This window comes from Saccopteryx bilineata, chromosome 3 (genome assembly GCF_036850765.1).
Source record: "Saccopteryx bilineata isolate mSacBil1 chromosome 3, mSacBil1_pri_phased_curated, whole genome shotgun sequence".
In the NCBI taxonomy this organism is placed as follows: Eukaryota; Metazoa; Chordata; class Mammalia; order Chiroptera; family Emballonuridae; genus Saccopteryx; species Saccopteryx bilineata.
Genome location: NC_089492.1, coordinates 298,008,419 through 298,028,609, shown reverse-complemented (window position 1 = coordinate 298,028,609; position 20,191 = coordinate 298,008,419). Strand labels below are relative to the sequence as shown.

General features: G+C 42.8%; 2 protein-coding genes across 2 annotated transcripts in view; both read right to left on the bottom strand.

The window, feature by feature from the left end:
- LOC136331912 (zinc finger protein 420-like) overlaps positions 1 to 20,191 on the bottom strand; it is a 320,698-nt gene that overhangs the window by 10,972 nt on the left and 289,535 nt on the right. Inside the window, 2 exon segments of the mRNA XM_066271080.1 lie at positions 5,181 to 5,307; positions 15,545 to 15,696. Coding sequence (XP_066127177.1) covers positions 5,181 to 5,307; positions 15,545 to 15,559 — 142 coding nt within the window. The 5' untranslated portion in view covers positions 15,560 to 15,696.
- The window catches only part of LOC136331892 (zinc finger protein 420-like), a 233,756-nt gene that overhangs the window by 212,945 nt on the left and 620 nt on the right, over positions 1 to 20,191 (bottom strand).

Here is a 20,191-nt window from a genome sequence, read left to right as displayed (position 1 = left end):
ATGCTTATCTCTCTCCATTCCTGTCTGTCTGTCCCTGTCTATCCCTATCTCTGACTCACTCTCTGTCTCTGTAAAAAAATAAATAAATAAATAAAATAAAATAAAAAAGTAATGGTTCAAGCACACAGACTGCAGTACTGAAGACAGGTATCAAAAACAGAAACACCTTAAATTGGTGGTGCAGTGAATACAGTGTCAGCCTGGGATGCTGAGGTTCCAGGTCTCAATCCCTGAGGTCTCTGGCCTGAGCATGACCTCAGTTGCCTTGAGTGCAGGCTCAAAAGCTTAAGAGCAAGGACAACAGGCTTTAGCAGGTGGTGGCACAATTGTTGGCTGAGATGTTGAGGAACCAATTCAAAATCCCAAGGTCCCTGGCTAAAGTGCAGATATACCAGTTTATCTGTGGGGTCACTAGCTTAGGATTATCTATGCCCAGTAGGTCACTGGCATAGATATGACCCCATGGTCTCTGGCTTGTAGCCCAAGTTCACTGGCTGGAGCAAGGAGTCAGTGGCTCAGGTGGGGCTCCCTGTCAAGACACATATAAAAAAGCAATCAATGAACAACTAAGGAGCCCCACTAATGAGTTGATGTTTTTCTTTCTTTCTTTTTTTCTTTTCTTCAGAGACAGAAAGAGAGTCAGAGTGAGGGACAGATAGGGATAGTCAGACAGGAACAAAGAGATGAGAAGCATCAATCATCAGTTTTTTGTTGCGACACCTTAGTTGTTCATTTACTGCTTTCTCATACGTGCCTTGACCGCGGGCCTTCAGCAAACTGAGTAAATCACTGCTTGAGCCAGTGACCTTGGGTCCAAGCTGATGAGCTTTGCTAAAACCAGATGAGGCCCCACCCACTCAAGCTAGCAACCTCGGGGTCTCGAACCTGGGTCCTTCGCATCTCAGTCTGACGCTGTATCCACTGCGCCACTGCCTGGTCAGGCGATATTTTTCTTATCACTCTCTTTCTGATTGTCCCTCTCTCTCTGTCACTAAAATAATTAATTAAAAATATTGATAAAACAATAATATCAAGGTCGCCAGCTTGAGCATGGGATCGTCATGATTCTATGGTCACTAGATTAATTCAAAGTTTGCTGGCTTGAGCACGGTGTCACTGCCTCAACTAAAGACCCCAAGTCAAGGCACATATAAGAAGTAGTGACTAAAAAACTAACTAAAGTGTCTCAACTATGAGTTGATCATTTTCATCTCTCTCTCTTGCTCTCTTTTTTTTTTTTTCTTTTCTCTGAAGCTGGAAACAGGGAGAGACAGTCAGACAGACTCCTGCATGCGCCCGACCGGGATCCACCCGGCACGCCCACCAGGGGTGACGCTCTGCCCACCAGGGGGCGATGCTCTGCCCATCCTGGGCATCGCCATGTTGTGACCAGAGCCACTCTAGCACCTGAGGCAGAGGCCACAGAGCCATGCCCAGTGCCCGGGCCATCTTTGCTCCAATGGAGCCTTGGCTGCGGGAGGGGAAGAGAGAGACAGAGAGGAAAGCGCGGCAGAGGGGTGGAGAAGCAAGTGGGCGCTTCTCCTGTGTGCCCTGGCCGGGAATCAAACCCGGGTCCTCCGCACGCTAGGCCGACGCTCTACAGCTGAGCCAACCGGCCAGGGTTCTCTCCCTTGCTCTCTTAATGGGGGTGGGAAAGTCATCTTAAAACAAACAAACAAAAAAATCAGGGTTATTATAAAATGAAGAAAGAATATAAAAAATGAATATAAATGTTAAGAAATAAAAGGATAAGAAAGAATGAAACCATAGCATTTGCAGAAGCATGGATACATATACATAGAAGGTATTGTGCTAAGTGAAATAAGACTGTCAAAGAAACACATGTACCATTCGACGTCAATTATATTTGGAATCTAAAGAACAATATAAATAAATAAACAACCGGAAAGAGAGTCACAAGTTCAGTGAACAGAGTGACTGCTGTCAGAGGGCAGGTAACGTGGAAGGCTGGGGCAGAAAGTAGAAGCACTTGAGAAGAACACATTGGTAGTTACAGAGTGGTCATGGGATGTAAAGTGCAGCATGGGGCCTATAGTAAATAATACTGTATTAACTACGCTGGGTCCCGGAAATATAATGGGGAACACTTTCAGATTTTATAAAGTATGTTAAGGTGTAACCATTATCCTGTACACTTGAAACTAGTTCAAAATAATACTGAATGAAAAATAAAAAGCAAATCAAGAACAAAAAACTGATCTTTAAAATTTTTAAAGTTATATACTGTATAAGTTTCAGTGATCAAAATCCTTTATTAACTATAATTTATAAGTGAATATACCCTCAAACAGCAATAATTTTTCATCATGACATTATACAGCAGAATAAATCATTAAAAAATAACTATCAAGTATAATTGTAATAAAGATATTTAAATGACATGAGAAATTTTTCTGGTTTATGTATTTCAGCTACTCTTACAAAAATGTGTAGGCTGTAACCCACATAAAAAAAAATAACCTTCATTTCCAAAGAAAAAAAGTATTACAAAGTTCTGAAATATGGACAGACTAATGGAATCTTTAAACATTTCAGATTAAGCACACCATAAAAAGACACATGCTAAGAAAACAAATGAAAAATTTCATCATTGATTTTGCCTGAAATAAACTTGAATTAAGGAACAAAGCCACTTCCTAAATATTAAGTGCCCAATAATGCTGCATCCCACTTCTTACCAAAGGAGAACGATTCTGCATGTTATACCAGCACTTGTGAATCCAAAAGCACAAATATGACATAAATCTCATCAAAAAGTAAAAACAGAAAAGGACACAGCCCTAGCAGCTCTCAAGTGCACAAGAAAGAATTACAGAATGACGGTGATGAAAACAGGTACAGGGGACACTTTTCCACCTCCTGGGCAAAACACTCTAAGGTCGCCTATGGCAGTAACTATTGAAGGACTCCATGAGATACACAGAGACATAAAATTACTCTAATGCACACAATTAAAAAATAAGACTGGAAATATATTTTTCTTTTCTTTCAAGTTAAAGAAGGAAAGATAGACTCGTGCATGCACCTCGATGTGACGCACATGAAACCCCATCTGGAGCTGTTGTTTTATCCATCTGGGGCCATGGTCACAACTCAGCTATTTTTAGTGCTGGAGGTAGAGACACCAGAGAGCAGTCCTCATCGGCCAAGATTAATACACTGGAACCAAACAAGAGATGGCTTTAGAAGGGAAAGAGAAAGAGAGTGAAAGAGGGAGAAGAAGAGAGAGAGGAGTGAAGAGTGAGAGGAGTAAAGAGTGAAGAAGCAGATGGTCACTTCCCCTGTACGCCCTGAGTGGAATCCATCCCAGGACATGTGTATGCCACGCTGACACTCTCCCACTGAGACAAAGTGCTAGGGTCCAGACCAGAATTCTGTAACAAAAATTCATATTAAGCAAAAGAATATTTGAAATTAAAACAGAAATACATGCTCACACTTTGGTGAGATGATTTGTGTTTTGATGAAATCATTCAGTCTACACTCTGTAAGGTCTTGTGGGAAATGTCCATAGGATTAGAAATGATAAATCTGGCCTGACCACACAATGGCATAGTGGATAGATGTGCAATGGGGACATAGAAAACCCACTTTCAAAACACCAAGGTTGCCGGCTTGAGCGTGGGCTCACCAGCTTGAGTACAGGATTGCTGGATTGAGCATAAGATCAAAGACAGCCTGACCTGTGGTGGTGCAGTGGATAATGCGTTGACCTGGAAATGCTGACATCGCCGGTTCGAAACCCTGGGCTTGCCTGGTCAAGGCACATATGGGAGTTGATGATTCCAGCTCCTCCCCCCTTCTCTCTCTCTCTCTCTCTCCCTCTCTCTCTCCTCTCTAAAAATGAATAAAGAAAAAAAGAAAAAAAAAGATTAAAAAAAAAAAAGATCAAAGACAGGACCCCATGGTCACTGGCGTGAGATAGGGATTACTCCCTGTGATGTAGCTCTCAACTAAGGCACATAAAAGAAAGCAATCAAAGACAACTACAGTGACACAACAAAAAACTGATGCTTCTTTTTTTTTTTTTTAATTTTTTAGAGACAGAGAGTGAGTCAGAGAGAGGGATAGACAGGGACAGACAGGAACTGAGAGAGATGAGAAGCATCAATCATTAGTTTTTCATTGTGCCTTGCAACACCTTAGTTGTTCATTGATTGCTTTCTCATATGTGCCTTGACTGTGGGCCTTCAGCAGACCGAGTAACCCCTTGCTGGAGCAAGTGACCTTGGGTTCAAGCTGGTGGGCTCTTGCTCAAACCAGATGAGCCCGTGCTCAAGCTGGCGACCTCAGGATCTCGAACCTGGGTCCTCTGCATCCCAGTCCAATGCTCTATCCACTGCGCCACCGCCTGGTCAGGCAAAAGTGATGCTTCTTATCTCTCTCGCTTCCTGTCTCTCTGTCCGTGTCTATGTGTCTCTCACAAAAAAATAAAACAAAATACTCCAAATGAGAAAAAACAGCTTATCATGTAATTCCTCTGGTACGTGCACAGGTTTTCTGTGGTCCCCAAAGCTATGGAAGGGGCATCATCACGGCAGCTCTCAGTCCAAGGGGAAAACTTGGCCCCCACTGCTGATGTGATGATGGAGGTCACTAGAGCAAAAGCAGAGTCCTGAGAGGATGTCAGAACACAGGACATATTGGAGAGCAGCTGTCCTTCTATGACAGCAACCAGAGTACACCTGGGCCTCTCACAGCCCTTTCCACTGCAGCAGCTTCCCAACCACACTGTAAGGTCTGGCCTCCTCCATGATGTTTAGGTCTCTTACCTGCCTCATCTGCTTCCTCATCCCACCTACCTGGGTGGAAGGATACTGTCATTTTCCTTCACAGCTCCAATTCCTAATTCATTTTGTGCCCAGGTGAGAAGACATGGTACAATATTACAATGTTCTACAAAATAACTTCCCAAAATACGTGTTTTCTGATAACACCATAACTGTTCTAGAAACATGTAAGTTTTCATACACTGAGTTCTAATTAATGTGCATCATGAAGCCTTTGTTTCTACACCACCAAACCCCCATATTTGGTCCCTGATGGCAGAACTCTGAAATCTACCCTGCAAGGCAGAAGCTCCCACGTGATGTTCCCACTAATGAAGAAAACAAAAACCCACAGGTAGAGAATAAACTCAGGAAGGAAGTCATCCTCACCCAGGGAGACCAGGTTCCTGCAATTCTCCAACATCACATCCGTGTACAGTTTCTGCTGAGCTGGGTCCAGGCTTTCCCACTCTTCCCGAGAGAAATCTACAGCCACATCCCTGAAGGTCAATGGTTTCTGGAAGAAAAGACACATTAACAGAGGTCCATAGTGTCAGTTCATGATGCCATCCAACATGAAAACAGGGTTAGAAGTGGTCTTGTTCTAAGAGAAAATGATCCAGTAAGATCATTTTGCCCAGCAATATATATTTTTTCTGAGTGTGTGTGAGAAGAGGGTCACACAAACTGATTTGACAGAGATGAGAAGCATCAACTAAAGATGTGGGGCTTTTAGTTGTTCATTCACTGCTTTCTGCTCTTGACCAGGTGGCTCTAGGTGAGCCTGTGACCCGTTGCTTAAGTCAGCCATCTTTGGGCTCCTGCCAGCACCCATGGGTTAACAAGTATAACCCCACTGTGAAGCCAGGGACCCTAGTTTGAAGTCAGTAACCTCGGGGCTTTCAATCTAATACCTGTGTCCCAGGCCAGTGTGCCTTATCTACTGTGCCACTACTTGGGTAGGTGACAATGCTCTTTCTCAAAAATTTTTTTGTCATCCTTTGTTTTTTAATCTTTCACATAGAAATATTCTGTAACTTATTTTTTAACACTGAGTAATGACAATGCACATATCCAAAAATGCACTACGCAGAATTGACTTTACAAGAAGATGAATTTTAAAATTAAGGCATCACTGTGACCTGGTAGATCAGATGGATAGAGCATTCTCCTGATTTACCAATGTGGCAGGTTTGATTCCTGGTCAAGGCACATACAAGAAATCAACTAATATATAATAAATAAGTGCAACAGAAAGTTGATGTCTTTTCTCTCTCTGTCTCTAAAATTTATCAGTAGAATTAAGGTATCAACACAGGCATGTGGATTTGTCAGTGTTGTATGTGTATCACTCATGATCAGTTGTGTATATCATATTTGTCAGGTGGAAACGTCACAAGGTGGAAGTTTAAGTACTTCTTCAATTCTGACATGGACAACAGTGAACTGCACTTTCTAAAAATGCTGATTCTCACTCAGGACTTCTGGGATGGGGCCTGTGTTTCCACAGCTCTAACAAGCTCTCTTTTTACCAGTGACACCAATGTCTCCAGTCCACGTGCCATACTCCTCAATAGCACAGAGAAAGAAAACAAAGGAAAATGCATACAGAACTTCAAGCTAAAATTTTTTTTTCCATTTCAAGAAAAAAAATTTAATCTGGATGGCTAACATCAAGTGTTGACAAGAAAGGAAAGCAATCAGAACTCTCAGTCATTGCTGGTGGAAGTGCAAAGTGGAGCCACCAACTTTGGAATTCTCTGCAGATTCCAGCAATGGCTCCAGCAAACTCACTCCTAGGAATATGTTCCAAAGAAACACATGTTTATGCTCACCAGGAGTTATGCACAAGAAAGTTCATAGCACTGGAATATATAATAGTGAGAAACTTAACACAGCCACCACAACAGTGAAGAGAAAAGGACTGCTGATCGACAGTATGACGTGGGTGAATCTCACAGACATGCTGAGCAAAACAGCAGACAGGAAAGAGCACATCTGTGTAATTCCATTTATATGAAATTCAAAACAGCAAAACTAATATGTGAGGATAAATATTGTCCTGCCTCTGAGAGGAGTCTATTATCAGACTTAATACCTTAGATCTGTGCACTTTGTTGAATAGAACTTATGCCTCAATAAAAATATAAAAGATATTTACTGTTTTCTTCTTTCTAGAATAACTCATTATCTATTCATTCTTCTCCTTCTCCTTCTCCTTCTCCTTCTCCTCCTCCTTCTCCTCCTCCTTCTTCTTCTTCTTCTTCTCCTTCTTCTTCTTTAGAGAGAGAGGCAGGGAGAAACAAAGAGACTGTTCCTGTATGTGCCCTGACCGGGGATTGAACCAGTAGCCTCTGCACTTCAGGACAACACTCCAACCAACCGAGCTATCTGGCCAGGGCTGTCTGTCTTCTTTTGAAAAAGATTTAAGGTGTCTTACAAAGGTGTATGGTATTGAACTGTATTTATAAGTGAAGAATTCTGGGTGATTCTAAAATGAAGGCAGGAAAATGAAATGCAATGAGATGTGCAGGTAGTCCTCAGCACTAATGCCAAGCAGTTCTGCACTCTTTCTAGGGGTGAACTGAACAGAGCATCCTAGCAGTCAAGAGAAAGAAGAAACACCACAATTCCACATCCAGAAACTGGTAGTCCAGCCGGTCAGAAGCACAGAGATACCAGAGAGAAATTTCCCCTGTGCCGTCTCAGAAAAAGGCAACTAGGCAATCAAACTTCTTTGTGCTGTTTAAACATCCTATTTGGGACCCCGGATCTCTGAGTTCCTTTTGGCTACATTTTCACCCCTATGCATGGCATATCCCCTCAGAGAACTTAGGGAGAGGCAGCAACCCTCTGACAGGCAAGGTTCCCCCTGGACCGTTCTGTGGGACCAACACCAGACCCTGCTTACTTTCCTGGGTGTGGTTTGGGGGAAGCCCTGCTCATGACCGCTGGGTCTCTGTTCTTGGGGGTGCCTGGCTTGCCATCCTGGTTTCTGGACCCTGGGTGTGCCTCCTCAGCCTTTGCTTTGCCACGCGGCCACTCTCCTTCCCTGTCGGTGCTCCTCGGTGGCCCAGTTCCTTCCACAGACACAGCTCTGCTTGGAGCTGCTCCGTGCATGCTGGACTCAGTCTGCTTTGGCATTTGCATTAAGGGATCTTTCCACTCTCTGGCTCCAGTTTTTGAGTTGAATCTGTATTTTGCCCCAGTACCTGGGTCTATGGCTTCACCATCAAAGACAGTGCTCATCTGGATGGTTTCCACCACAACTTCTCTATTTGCATTCTTCATTTCTCTGTTCTCCATCTCCTTCTCTCTGCACAAACTCTACACAAACTGGCTTCTCCTTCAGCACTCCACCACCTTGGCTGCTACTCCTCTCCTCCACGTGGCCTTTCTCTACTCTCCTCCTAGAATGTCCAAGCTAAAATTTTAAAAGGATTTCTTGTTCTCAAGGAATAGGATGCATAGCAACCACAAATTTACTATACGTAATCTTAGAACTAGGTATTTCTTCTTTTCCGTGAGACTGCTTTGTGAAACAAACATACAGCGAAGAAATGACATTGCATTTTACTTGAAACTTAATCTACAGTTTCTCAAAAAAACTGTACAAACACTGTCTAATACTCATAAGAAACCTCATAAACATCTCAAGACGTTTCCATAAGTGATAATAACAAAAACTTCTTAGGAAGAAAAAATAGCTCAAATCATATTAACATGTTATGCACAAAGACATAATAGAAGAACTAGGTACAGTTTGATAGTGATAGACTCTGACCTGTGGTGGTGCAGTGGAAAAAGTGTCAACCTGGAAAAATGAGGTTGCCGGTTCAAATCCCTAGCTTCCCTAATGAAGGCACAAATTGGAGTTTATGTTTTCTACTCCTACCTTTTCTCTCTCCCTACTTATTCGTTTTTGCTCCCTCTCGTCTTTAAAATGAGTTAATAAAAATCTTAAAAATAAAGTAAAATAAAATGAAAGATATTGTGGTTCTGTAGTTTCATAAATCACTTGTGAATGATACTCATTTCATTTTCTTTTTTCTCTGACACAGCGAGACAGAGAGAGGGACTGTCACGAAAAGAGAGGGAGGAAAAACATCAGTTCTTAGTTAAGTCTCCTTAGTTGTTCATTGATTGCTTTCCCATAAGTGCATTGACAAGAAGGGGGGGGGGAGAGTACAGCAGAGCGAGCGACTCCATTGCTTACTGCTTGGGCAAGCCAGCAACCTTGGGCTTCAAGCCAGAAAGCTTTGAGTTTAAGCAAGTGACCATGGGGTCATGTCTATGATTCCATGCTAAAACTGGTGACGTCGGGGGTTTGAACCTGGGTCCTCTGTGTCCCAGTTCAATGCTCTATCCACTGTGCCCCCTACTGGTCAGCTGATACTCATTTTTAATAGACACAGTAGCAAGAACATCCATAATAACAGAAAAGAATTTAAAGCAATTGATTTTTTGTCTCTAATTTTTTGAAAAATTTTATACACATTTGTGGAGAGCTCTGCTGTTACACTGTAGGCACACAATATGAATAAGGAAATTATCTGAAAATGATCAGAAAAATAGTAATTTTTGCAAATGTCCATCTACATGTATGCTCCACATTCTGAACCTTAACACTCCCTTAAAATGGCAGGACGTTCTCAGCAATCTAGTGAGCAGGTGTCTTCTAGCTGCTCTTCTCTGTCAAAACCTCCTCAGCTATTCTGACCCACAGAAGGTGCATTTCCTTAATCCTGTCCCACAGAGGTGATCTGCAGCCATGTTAAACTGAAGCCTACATTCCCTTCTTACTGATTCTCAAGCCTCTGACTCATCCTCATATAGATGTTGGACACAGTTACCGTCCCAACTTGATGTCACAAAGGAGATATTTCTTGTATTTGAAAGTGATTACAGAGTAATGGTGGGATGAGAGATACCCCTGATCTCTCCTTTTAAAATTACATCAAATTGAACAGTTGTAACACAGTAAAGTAACCCCAGCTGAACTCACAGTGCACCTGAAAGATCCCCACACCGAATGAACTGAGTGAATGATGCACTGAAAATAGGAGTGGAAGATATAATGCCCCCAAGGTCAGCTGTGAATAGGAGAGGAACCAGCCTTACCAGTTTTTTGGTGGTTTTTTTTTTTTTGGCTGCACTGTAGGAATGAGTAAGGGCCATGTTGCCTGGGTCTTGTTTACTGTGAAATGAACAGTGAAGTCAGCAGTGCCTGAGCCTCCTTCAGATAGGAGAGGCAGAGAGGCAGAGGAGCAGGTGCTGAACTAAGGTGGGGAGAGGGGGCGGGCTGGGTTCAGGGTCCCGGCAACACTTTTTGTAGTCTGCCTGTGGCCTACTCTCAGCACCAAAACAAAGTGCAGCGTCCCAGCCTCCCAGATGACAACTCGCTCACCTCGCCCAAGGGAAGAGTGGCAGTGCCAGACCCCACTGCTAACTCCAGAGCCACTCTCTCCACTGAGAAACAGAGCTACTCCACATCGGGTCCCCTGGTTTCTTGAGACATGTGGAGGAGTGCCCAGAGACCTCAAGTCGCCACTGCAAGAAACTTAAAGCCACCAAGCCATAAAGCTGGAACTGTAAACCCTCACAACATACCACACCCACCACTGACTGCGGCCCTGCCTACATCATTAACAGGAAGGTCATCGGAGTTCTTCCCAAGAATCTCAGAGCCAAAATTTGCAGTACAGCAACACCTACCACAAAATAATACTAATCTTGCCTGACCAGGCAGTGGCGCAGTGGATAGAGCATCAGACTGTGATGCCAAGGACACAGGTTCGAGACCCTGAGGTCACCAGCTTGAGCGTGGGCTCATCTGGTTTGAGTAAAAGTTCACCAGCTTCGACCCAAGGTTGCTGGCTTGAGCAAGGGGTTTCTTGGTCTGCTGAAGGCCCATGGTCAAGGCACATATGAGAAAGCAATCAAAAATCAACTAAGGTGTCACAATGCGCACTGAAAAATTAATGACTGATGCTTCTCATCTCTCCATTCCTATCTGTCTGTCCCTGTCTATCCCTCTCTCTGGCTCTCTCTCTGTCTCTGTAAAAAACAAAGAAAAACTAACCTCATAAACTGAAAAATAATTTTTTTTTTGTATTTTTCTGAAGCTGGAAATGGGGAGAGACAGTCAGACAGACTCCCGCATGCGCCCGACCAGGATCCACCCGGCACGCCCACCAGGGGCGACGCTCTGCCCACCAGGGGGCGATGCTCTGCCCCTCCGGGGCGTCGCTCTGCTGTGACCAGAGCCACTCTAGCACCTGGGACAGAGGCCAAGGAGCCATCCCCAGAGCCCGGGCCATCTTTGCTCCAATGGAGCCTTGGCTGCGGGAGGGGAAGAGAGAGACAGAGAGGAAGGAGGGGGTTGGTGAAGAAGCAAATGGGCGCTTCTCCTATGTGCCCTGGCCGGGAATCGAACCCGGGTCCCCCGCACGCCAGGCCGACGCTCTATCGCTGAGCCAACCGGCCAGGGCCTGAAAAATAATATTTTATTTCTTTTCCTCATTTTATTTACTTTCATTTTACTTTTTCATTTCTCTTCTTTATCTCATTTGAATTTATCTTTAATTTTTATTCTTTTATTGTATTTATTTTTGTTTGTGATATTTTTCCTTTTTATATTTTACCTTTTTTTTCTGTGACTTTTTATTTTACTTAGCAATATGTAAGTATCTGCCTGACTTGTGGTGGCGCAGTGGATAAAGTGTCGACCTGGAAATGCTGAGGTCACTGGTTTGAAACCCTGGGCTTGCCTGGTCAAGGCACATATGGAAGTTGATGCTTCCAGCTCTTCCCCCCCTTCTCTCTCTCTGTCTCTCCTCTCTCTCTCCCTCTCTGTCTCTTCCTCTCCTCTCTAAAATGAATAAAAAATAAATAAATAAAATATGTAAGTATCTAACATAATAAAGAGCATATATGAGAAACTATCAGCCAATATCATACTAAACGGAGAAAAACTGAAAGCTTTTAGAATAAAATCAGGAACAACACAAGGCTGCCCAGTCTCTTCACTCCTATACAACATAGTGCTAGAGCATCAGAAAAGAGAAAGAAAGAAAAGGCTTTCATATCGGGGAAAGAAGAAGTAACGGTATCATTTTTCCAGATGATATGATCCTGTATATAAGACACCCAACACCCTGCCAGTTGGCTCAGTGGTAGAGAGTTTGTCCAGCATATAGATGTCCCGGTACAATTCCCTGTCAGTGCACACAGGAGATGCACCCATTTGCTTCTCTACTCTACCCCCTCACTTGCCCCTCTTTGCCTCCTGCAGCCATGGCTCGATTGAAGCCAGTTGGCACTAAGCACTGAAGACAGCTCCATGGTCTCTGCCTCAGGTGCTAAAAAATGTCTCCAGTTGCAATGAAGCAAGGTCCCCTGATGGGCAGAGCATCAGCTCCTAGTGGACTTGCCAGGTACATCTTGGTCAGGGGCATCCACGGGTCTGTCTCTGCCTCCTCTCCTCTCACTGAAGAAAAAAGAAAGAAAACAAGAAAACCCCAAAAACTCCACCAAAAAAATATTGAAAAATATAAACCAATGCAATAAAGTTCCAGATAGAAAGTCAACGTACAAAAGTATATTGCTCTCACATCTGCGAAAGATGAAACTCGAGAAAATGAACTGAAAAAAAAAATTCCCTTTACAGTTGCAACAACAAAAATAAATAAAATACCTTGGAATAAACTTAATAAACAATGTAAAGTTTCTGTATAGAGAAAACTACAAAGCATTATTAAAAGAAATTGAAAGGGGCACCATGAAATGAAAAATTATTCCATGTTCATGGATTGGAAGGGTCAACAGAGTAAAAATGGCCATATTACCCAAAGCAATATACAAATTTAATGCAATCCCCATCGACATCCCCAAGTCATTTTTTAAAGAAATGAAACAAAGAATCACCATGATTCTATGTACCCGTAAAAAAAAATCTGAATAACAAAAACAGTCCTGAGAAAAAGAAAAACAAACCCAGAAGTATTTCAATACTTGACTTCAAATTATACTACCGTGCCATGATAATCAAAACAGATTGTATAGGTAGAAAAGTAGACCCACAGACCAATGGAAAAGAATTGTGACCCAAAAAATAAAACTATAGATATACATATGGACTAATCACCTTCACCAAAGGAGCCAAAACCACACAATGGAGAAAACAAAGCTTTTTCAAGGAATGGTGCTGGGAAAACTGAAAAGTCACATGCAATAGAATGAAACATTTTTGTCCCCCTGCACAGAAAGTAATTCAAAATAGATAAAAAAACTAAATGTAAGAGCTAAAACAGTAAATTACATAGAAGACAATATAGGTACTAAACTCACAGACCTTGGCCATACACAGCAATTTATGAATATGACCCCAATGGCAAGGGAAGTAAAGGTAAAAATAAGTGAATAAGACTGTATCAAACTAAAAAACTTCTACACAGCAGAAGAAACAGACAACAGAACAAATAGGCAGCCAACGAAATGGGAGATGATACTTGCAAACAACAGCTCTTATTAGGGGTTAACATCCAAAATAAAAAAGACCTCAAAAAGCTCAGAAACAAAAAAGCGAACAACCCAATTAAAAAATAGGGAGAGGACCCTGGCCGGTTGGCTCAGTGGTAGAGCGTCGGCCTGGCGTGTAGGAGTCCTGGGTTCGATTCCCGGCCAGGGCACACAGGAGAAGCACCCATCTGCTTCTCCACCCCTCCCCCTCTCCTTCCTCTTTGTCTCTCTCTTCCCCTCCGGCAGCCAAAGCTCCATTGGAGCAAAGTTGGCCCGGGCACTGAGGATGGCTCTGTGGCCTCTGCCTCAGGCGCTAGAATGGCTCTGGTTGCAACAGAGCTGCGTCCCAGATAGGCAGAGCATCGCCCCCTGGTGGGCATGCCGGGTGGATCCCGGTCAGGAGCCTATGGGAGTCTATCTGACTGCCTCCCCATTTACAACTTTAGAAAAATACAAAAAAAAAAAAAAAAAAAAAATAGGGAGAGGACCTGAACATACACTTCTAAAAAGACATACAAATGGCCAACAGATATATGAAAAGATGCTCATCTTCACTAGCTAGTTGAGAAATGCAAATCAAAATTACAGTGACATTAAACTTCACAACTGTTAGATTGCCTACTGTCAACAAGACAGGTAGTAACAAGTATTGGAGATGCTGTAGAGAAAAAGGAACCCTCATTCACTCCTGATAGGAATGTAAACTGTTACAGCCATTGTGGAAGAAAGTATGGAGATACTTCAAAACATTAAGAACAGACCTACCATGACCCAGCCATCTCTCTACTGGGTTATCTACCCCAAAACTCAAAAATATTCATACATAAATATACTTGGAGACCCAGGTCAATCGTTGCATAAGTCACAGTGACCAAGGCAAATGGAAACAAGCAAAATGTCCTTCAATAGAAGATAGGATAAAGATGATGTACAATGGAATACTACTGAGTCATAAGAAATGATAATAGCCTAACCAGGAAGTGGCGCAGTGGATAGAGCATCAAACTGGGACACAGAGGACCCAGGTTTGAAAACCTGAGGTTGCCGGCTTGAACACAGGCTCATCTGGTTTGAACACGGGGTCAATCGCTCTGCTGTAGCCCCGCAGTCAAGGCACATATGAGAGAGTGGTCAATGAACAACTAATGTGCCGCAACGAAGAACTGATGCTCTCATCTCTTTCCCTCCTGCCTGTCTGTCACTATCTGTCTGTCTCTCTGTCACACACACAAAAAAATAAATGATAAACTAGTGTCATTTGCAACAACATGGATGGACCCTGAGAACATTATGCTGAGTGAAATCCGTGTATGAAACCTAAGAACTGTTTACACACATAGTTGGGATGTTAAACTGAGACTCAAGGACATAGAAAAAAGTGGTTACCAGGAGGGGAAGTGGGGAGAATAATAAGGGGAGGGGTGTGGGAAAGGTATAAAGAGGAAGGACAAATATAAGGCAAGGGAAAGTAATTGAACTCCAAGTGATGGGAACACAACATAATTCATAGTTCAAATGCTGTGAGGTGTTTTACTGAAACCTATGTCCTCTTATTGATCAATGTCACCCTGTTAAATTAAATTGTCAAAATAATAATAAAAAAAGTGATTAATTTGTGGTGGAAATTGTTCATGCCCTCAGGGAGCCTAGATGGAGAGAAGACACAGAAGCCTCTGGGACAAAGAAGAAAAATATTTATATATAAGGCGCTGACCCTGTCAATTAAGTAAAAGAGCCTGGACTCTGGCCGGGTAGCTCAGTAGGTTGGAGCATGGTCTTGAAGTGTAAAGGTTGCTGGTTTGATCCCTGCACAGGGCACATACAGGAACAGATCAGCATTCTCGCCTCTCTCTTTCTCTCTCACTGACTCTCTCTAAAATAAATAAAATAAACATTAAAAAAAAGAGAGAAAGAGCTAATCTGGTGGCACAGTTGATAAATCGTCAACCTGGGATGCTGAGGTTGCCGGGGTTCAAAACCGGGGCTTACCCACTCAAGGAACATGAGAGAAACCCCTTCTAGAAGATGATGCTTCCCATTTCTTCCTGCTCTTTCTGTGCTCCATTTTTCTCTCTCCTATCTAAAATCAATAAATAAAATTTTAAAAAAAAGTAAATGGAAACAACCTCACTAGGAAGGAATATCAGAAGTAGAGAATTAATGGTTGAGAGTCGTAAACCACTAAAGGTAGAAGGAAAAGCAAACACAGCTTCTGCCCAGGACACATTGCTTACCTGAGAAGCAGCCATTCTGTCCTGGTCCGGCTCCTGCTTGTTTTCTCAGGTGACAGTATGTTGAGAAGTCAAGTCTGCATTTAGAGAATGTGCCTTCACAGGTGTCCACACAGCCCTTTGTCCACTTCCACCACACTCACAGACAGAAGGACCTGGAACCTGGAAATGCTTAAAGGGTCACACTCTCCTATCCATCGACACTGGAGTCAGCCACAAGTGCTCCTACAGGGAGACCACACTGTATTATTTTCCTGTCTTCACCTGTCTGTCCTCCCTCAGACGTCCACACATTCCCACCGCAATGAGAATGGGCGCTGCTCTCCTGAACGCCCAAACCCAACACAACACCCTGTCACCTCCCCTGACCATCCCTGCTCCCCACTTTCACAAATGCATCCTGGGCTCTCTTCTCTGGAACATGTCTGTGCCCCCCACTCACCTTTGCCTGTCTCTCTTTTAAGATTCCAGGATTCCTCTTTTGCTTCTGAAACCTGTTTCCTGAGCCCACTTCTACTCTGTCAGTTATTTTATTTGATGTGATAGAGGGGGGGACCGATACGTGCAGACAGATAGGAAGGGAGAGAGAAGAGAAGCATCAATTCTTCATTGTGGCTCTTTGACTGTTCATTGATTGCTTTCTCATATGTGCCTTGATGGGGCAGAAGGTTCTACAGCAGAGTGAATAACCCCTTGCTACACTCAGCAGCCTTGGGCTTCAGGCAGCAAACTTTGGGCTCCAGCTATTGATCATAGGGATATGTATTTGATCCTATGCTCAAGCTGGCAACCCAGCGCTCAAGTGGGTGACCTCAGGGTTTCAAACCTAGGTCCTCTGCATCCCAGTCTGCAATTTTATCCACTGTGACAGCATCTGGTCAGAATACTTCTGTGATTTCTAAATAAATTTTTTTGAACAAACAACAAAAAGAGAAAGCAAATATATCCAGGATCCTTCCTGCTAATCCCTAGGCTCACCCTGGAATCATCTGTAGCAGCTCATGAAAACAACAGTGCTACCTGACCTGCGGTGACACAGTGGATAAGGTGTCCACCGTGAGCACAGAGGTCGCTTGTTCAAAACCTGGGGCTTGCCTGATCAAGGAACAAATGAAAGTTGATGCTTCTTGCTCCTCCCTCCGTAATTGATTAAAAAAACTAAGTTGTGGTTCTGCAGATCTGCAGTGGGGCCCATGATATGGCATCTTTATCTAGGTGCCTGAGAAGCAACCTTTCATAGTTTATGTGCTTTTCCCCGTAAAGCAACGTATAAAATTAGAAAATTCAGAATCCTCCTTTCTCAGAGAAGCCTCAAGCCATAACAAGACTGTTAGAAACTCTACTGTACACACACCTCCCCAGTTGGGATGATTGCCAGCAGCTCTTAGTCACTCTGTTCATTACTAAGGCTAGGAAACAACTCAAAACTGAGGTGAAGAAAAAAGGCTGCTACATTAGGAATAAACTAAGGAGCTAAGGAAGACAACCAAGAACACCTCAACAAGGTGTTTCCAGTAGTCCAGTGTAGATAGGACCTTAACACTACAGTGGGATGGGAAGCTTTGAACACTTTTCACTAGTTTCTGTTAGCAGAGATCAAGGCAGCTGCTAAAAGCCCGTAAATTTGTCTAAGGTGTCAGAAGATATTCAGTGTCCTCTAGAGACTTCTGCAATTCTCTTAAAGAGACTACCAAGCCTGACCGGGTGGTGGCGCAGTGGATAGAGCATCGGACTGGGATGCGGAGGACCCAGGTTCGAGACGTCGAGGTCACCAACTAGAGCGCGGGTTCATCTGGTTTGAGCAAGGGCTCACCAGCTTGAGGCCAAGGTTGCTGCCCCCGAGCAAGGGGTTACTCGGTCTGCTGAAGGCCTGCGGTCAAGGCACATATGAGAAAGCAATCAATGAACAACTAAGAAGTCGCAACGAAAAACTAATGATTGATGCTTCTCATCTTTCTGTTCCTGTCTGTCTGTCTGTCCCTGTCTATCCCTCTCTCTGACTCTCTCTTTGAAAAAAAAAAAAAAAAAGAGACTACCAAAAGCTTACAGGCTCTATACATCTCTAGACCCTGAAGCACCAGAAAATGCTAGGGCAATTAACTTAGCCTTTATATCACAGTCAGCTCCAGACATTAAAACAAAAGTATACTACAAAAATTAGAAAACTTACTGGGAATAAGCCTTTAAAAGGTAGAACCATCAGCTGCTAAAGAAATAAAGCTAAATATTTCACAAAGGACCTTGCCCCTCCCTCACTCATATCACCCTGATTCGCCCCTCAGATGGCTGGCTAGCCAAAGACGGGTAAGATTTCTAAAGGCAGGAGCAACTTAAGACAGGCCCAGTAGAAAAGGGGCCATCAGGAGAAGACTTCCAAACTAACAAAGGTAAGGCTCAAACCCTCACCCCAACAATGCAAAAGTCTGCTCCCCTAAAATAGTGGCTGTCATCCACTGTCCAAGGTACCAAAAGAGGGGGGAAATTCCCTAAAAGCTCAAGAAAAACCAAGCGGCTGATGCTACTACCAAGAAGGTAGCCCTAAAAAACCAGTGGAGCCTTTAGAAAGTTTAGTAACTAGAAAAGGACAACTAAGCATAAGAAAAAAAACAGTTTAAAGTGCCAAACAAAGGAGTTTACTTTCCTAAGCCCCAGTTGAAAAAAGCATAGTGTCCAAGTGTTTAGTCTGTGCCCAAGTAAGTATTAAGCAAAATAGAGAAGTTATAAAAATAGGAAAAGAGAAACTTTCCCAGGTAAACATTTAGAAATAAATTTTACTGAAGTAAAGCCACTGTCACAGGAATATAAGTACCGATTAGTTTTTACTGACACCTTTTCAGGATAAATGGAAGCTTTCTCTACGAGAGATGAGACCACAGTAACAGTTGTTAAGAAATTACTACATAAAATTATTTCCAAATTTAGCTTGCCCATTAATATTAGGTCCAATAATGGGCCTGTGTTTATATCCAAGGTCTCACAGCTAGTAGGAAAGGCACTCAATATTAATTAGAAATCACATTGTGCTTACAGACCTGAGTTTAGGAGAAGTCAAAAAAATAAACCGAACTCTGAAAGAAGTCCTGACCAAATTCATTCTAAAAACTGGTGAAAACTGGACTAACTCCCCCTAATTGTATTAAAACCTAAATGCACCCCCTACAAGGCAGGATTCACCCCATATAAAATTGTATCAGGTAGGGCAACAATCCTGCTCCATAAGCTCCATTAGAGACCCCCTCGGAGATGGTGCAAACAGATCCCACCAACCCTTTTAAGTTGACCCTGAGAAGGACATGCCCTGCTCCAGCCACAAACCGGAAGCTGGCTAGTCTGTGAATGCCTGAAGCCTGATTAATCTCACCTTAGGACTACTTCTTTAACTTTTTTTTTTTTTTTATTCATTTTAGAAAGGAGAGGGAGAGACAGAGAAAGAGAGAAAGAGGACAGAGAGAGAGAAGAGAGAGAGAGAGAGAAGGGAGGAGCGGCTGGAAGCATCAACTACCATATGTGCCTTGACCAGGCAGGCCCAGGGTTTTGAACCGGTGACCTCAGCATTTCCAGGTCGACACTTTATCCACTGCGCCCCCACAGGTCAGGCAGGACTACTTCTAACTAAACTTTAAGAAAGGGAAAAAACTAGGGTTGAGAAAGGTCAAAACAAGTCATCTTAAAATTTAGTATATGTGCCGCTATAGGTCCTACAGGAGGCGGAGAACAACTCTACATAATAAATAAAAAATATATGTGCTTGTAGCTACCCCTGTAAAGTAACCTGTAAATATTAGCTACTTAGGGCGAAGACACCTCCAAAAGAAAGTATATTTTAAAGGAAAAATTGTTATAAAAGCTAAATATTTAAGGTTCATAAAAAACTAAAAATTTATGTTACAAAGGATTTATGCAAATTGTAAAGGTACAAAGAAAAAAAAACAAGTTTAAAACAAAATAAGCCTCTATCATATATTCTAGTATATGTTATGCCTCAGGTTCATTTATATAGAGGAAACAGTTTTACAAAATAGGAAGGGACTAAACCTGCTGTTCCTTAAACGGGCAAGGCTTTGCGTAGCCCTCAGGGAAGCTGCTGCTTCTATGCCAACAGCTCAGGAGAAATTCAAGAAAGCTCATCGCCAGTCCAGAAAAACTTAGGCAAAAATTAGAGAAAAATCCAATTAATGGTTCCGCAAAGGACTTACACTCCCTATAGAGGAAAATAAGTCAAGGTTTTACACATAGTATAAAAACCAGCGGGGAATGTGACAGGTGCCAAGAAACTAAAACTGTTAGCGTAAGCAAATGGCATTTTGTATGCCTTCTGTAATCACCACTTTACAATTTCTTATATTTTTCAGTGCAGACTTGCAAACTGAGCTAGAACCCAAGTCCCAACTGTCAGCAATAGTCAGGAAATTATGCAAAAGAAACTGATGAACTAATCGCAACTTCTGCTTCTGTGAAATGGCTTTTTTGCACTTGCTAAAACTTCCCTAACATAATCCTGTAGCTTTTGCCTTTATAAACATTGAACAGGGACGCCTAAGGACCGCATTTGAGCCTTTGAGCTCGATGCAACCAGTCAGATTAATAAATCTCCCCTTTAAGGTCTCCTGTAACTCTAGTGTCTTTGGAACTCGGTGGTCACTTGACCAC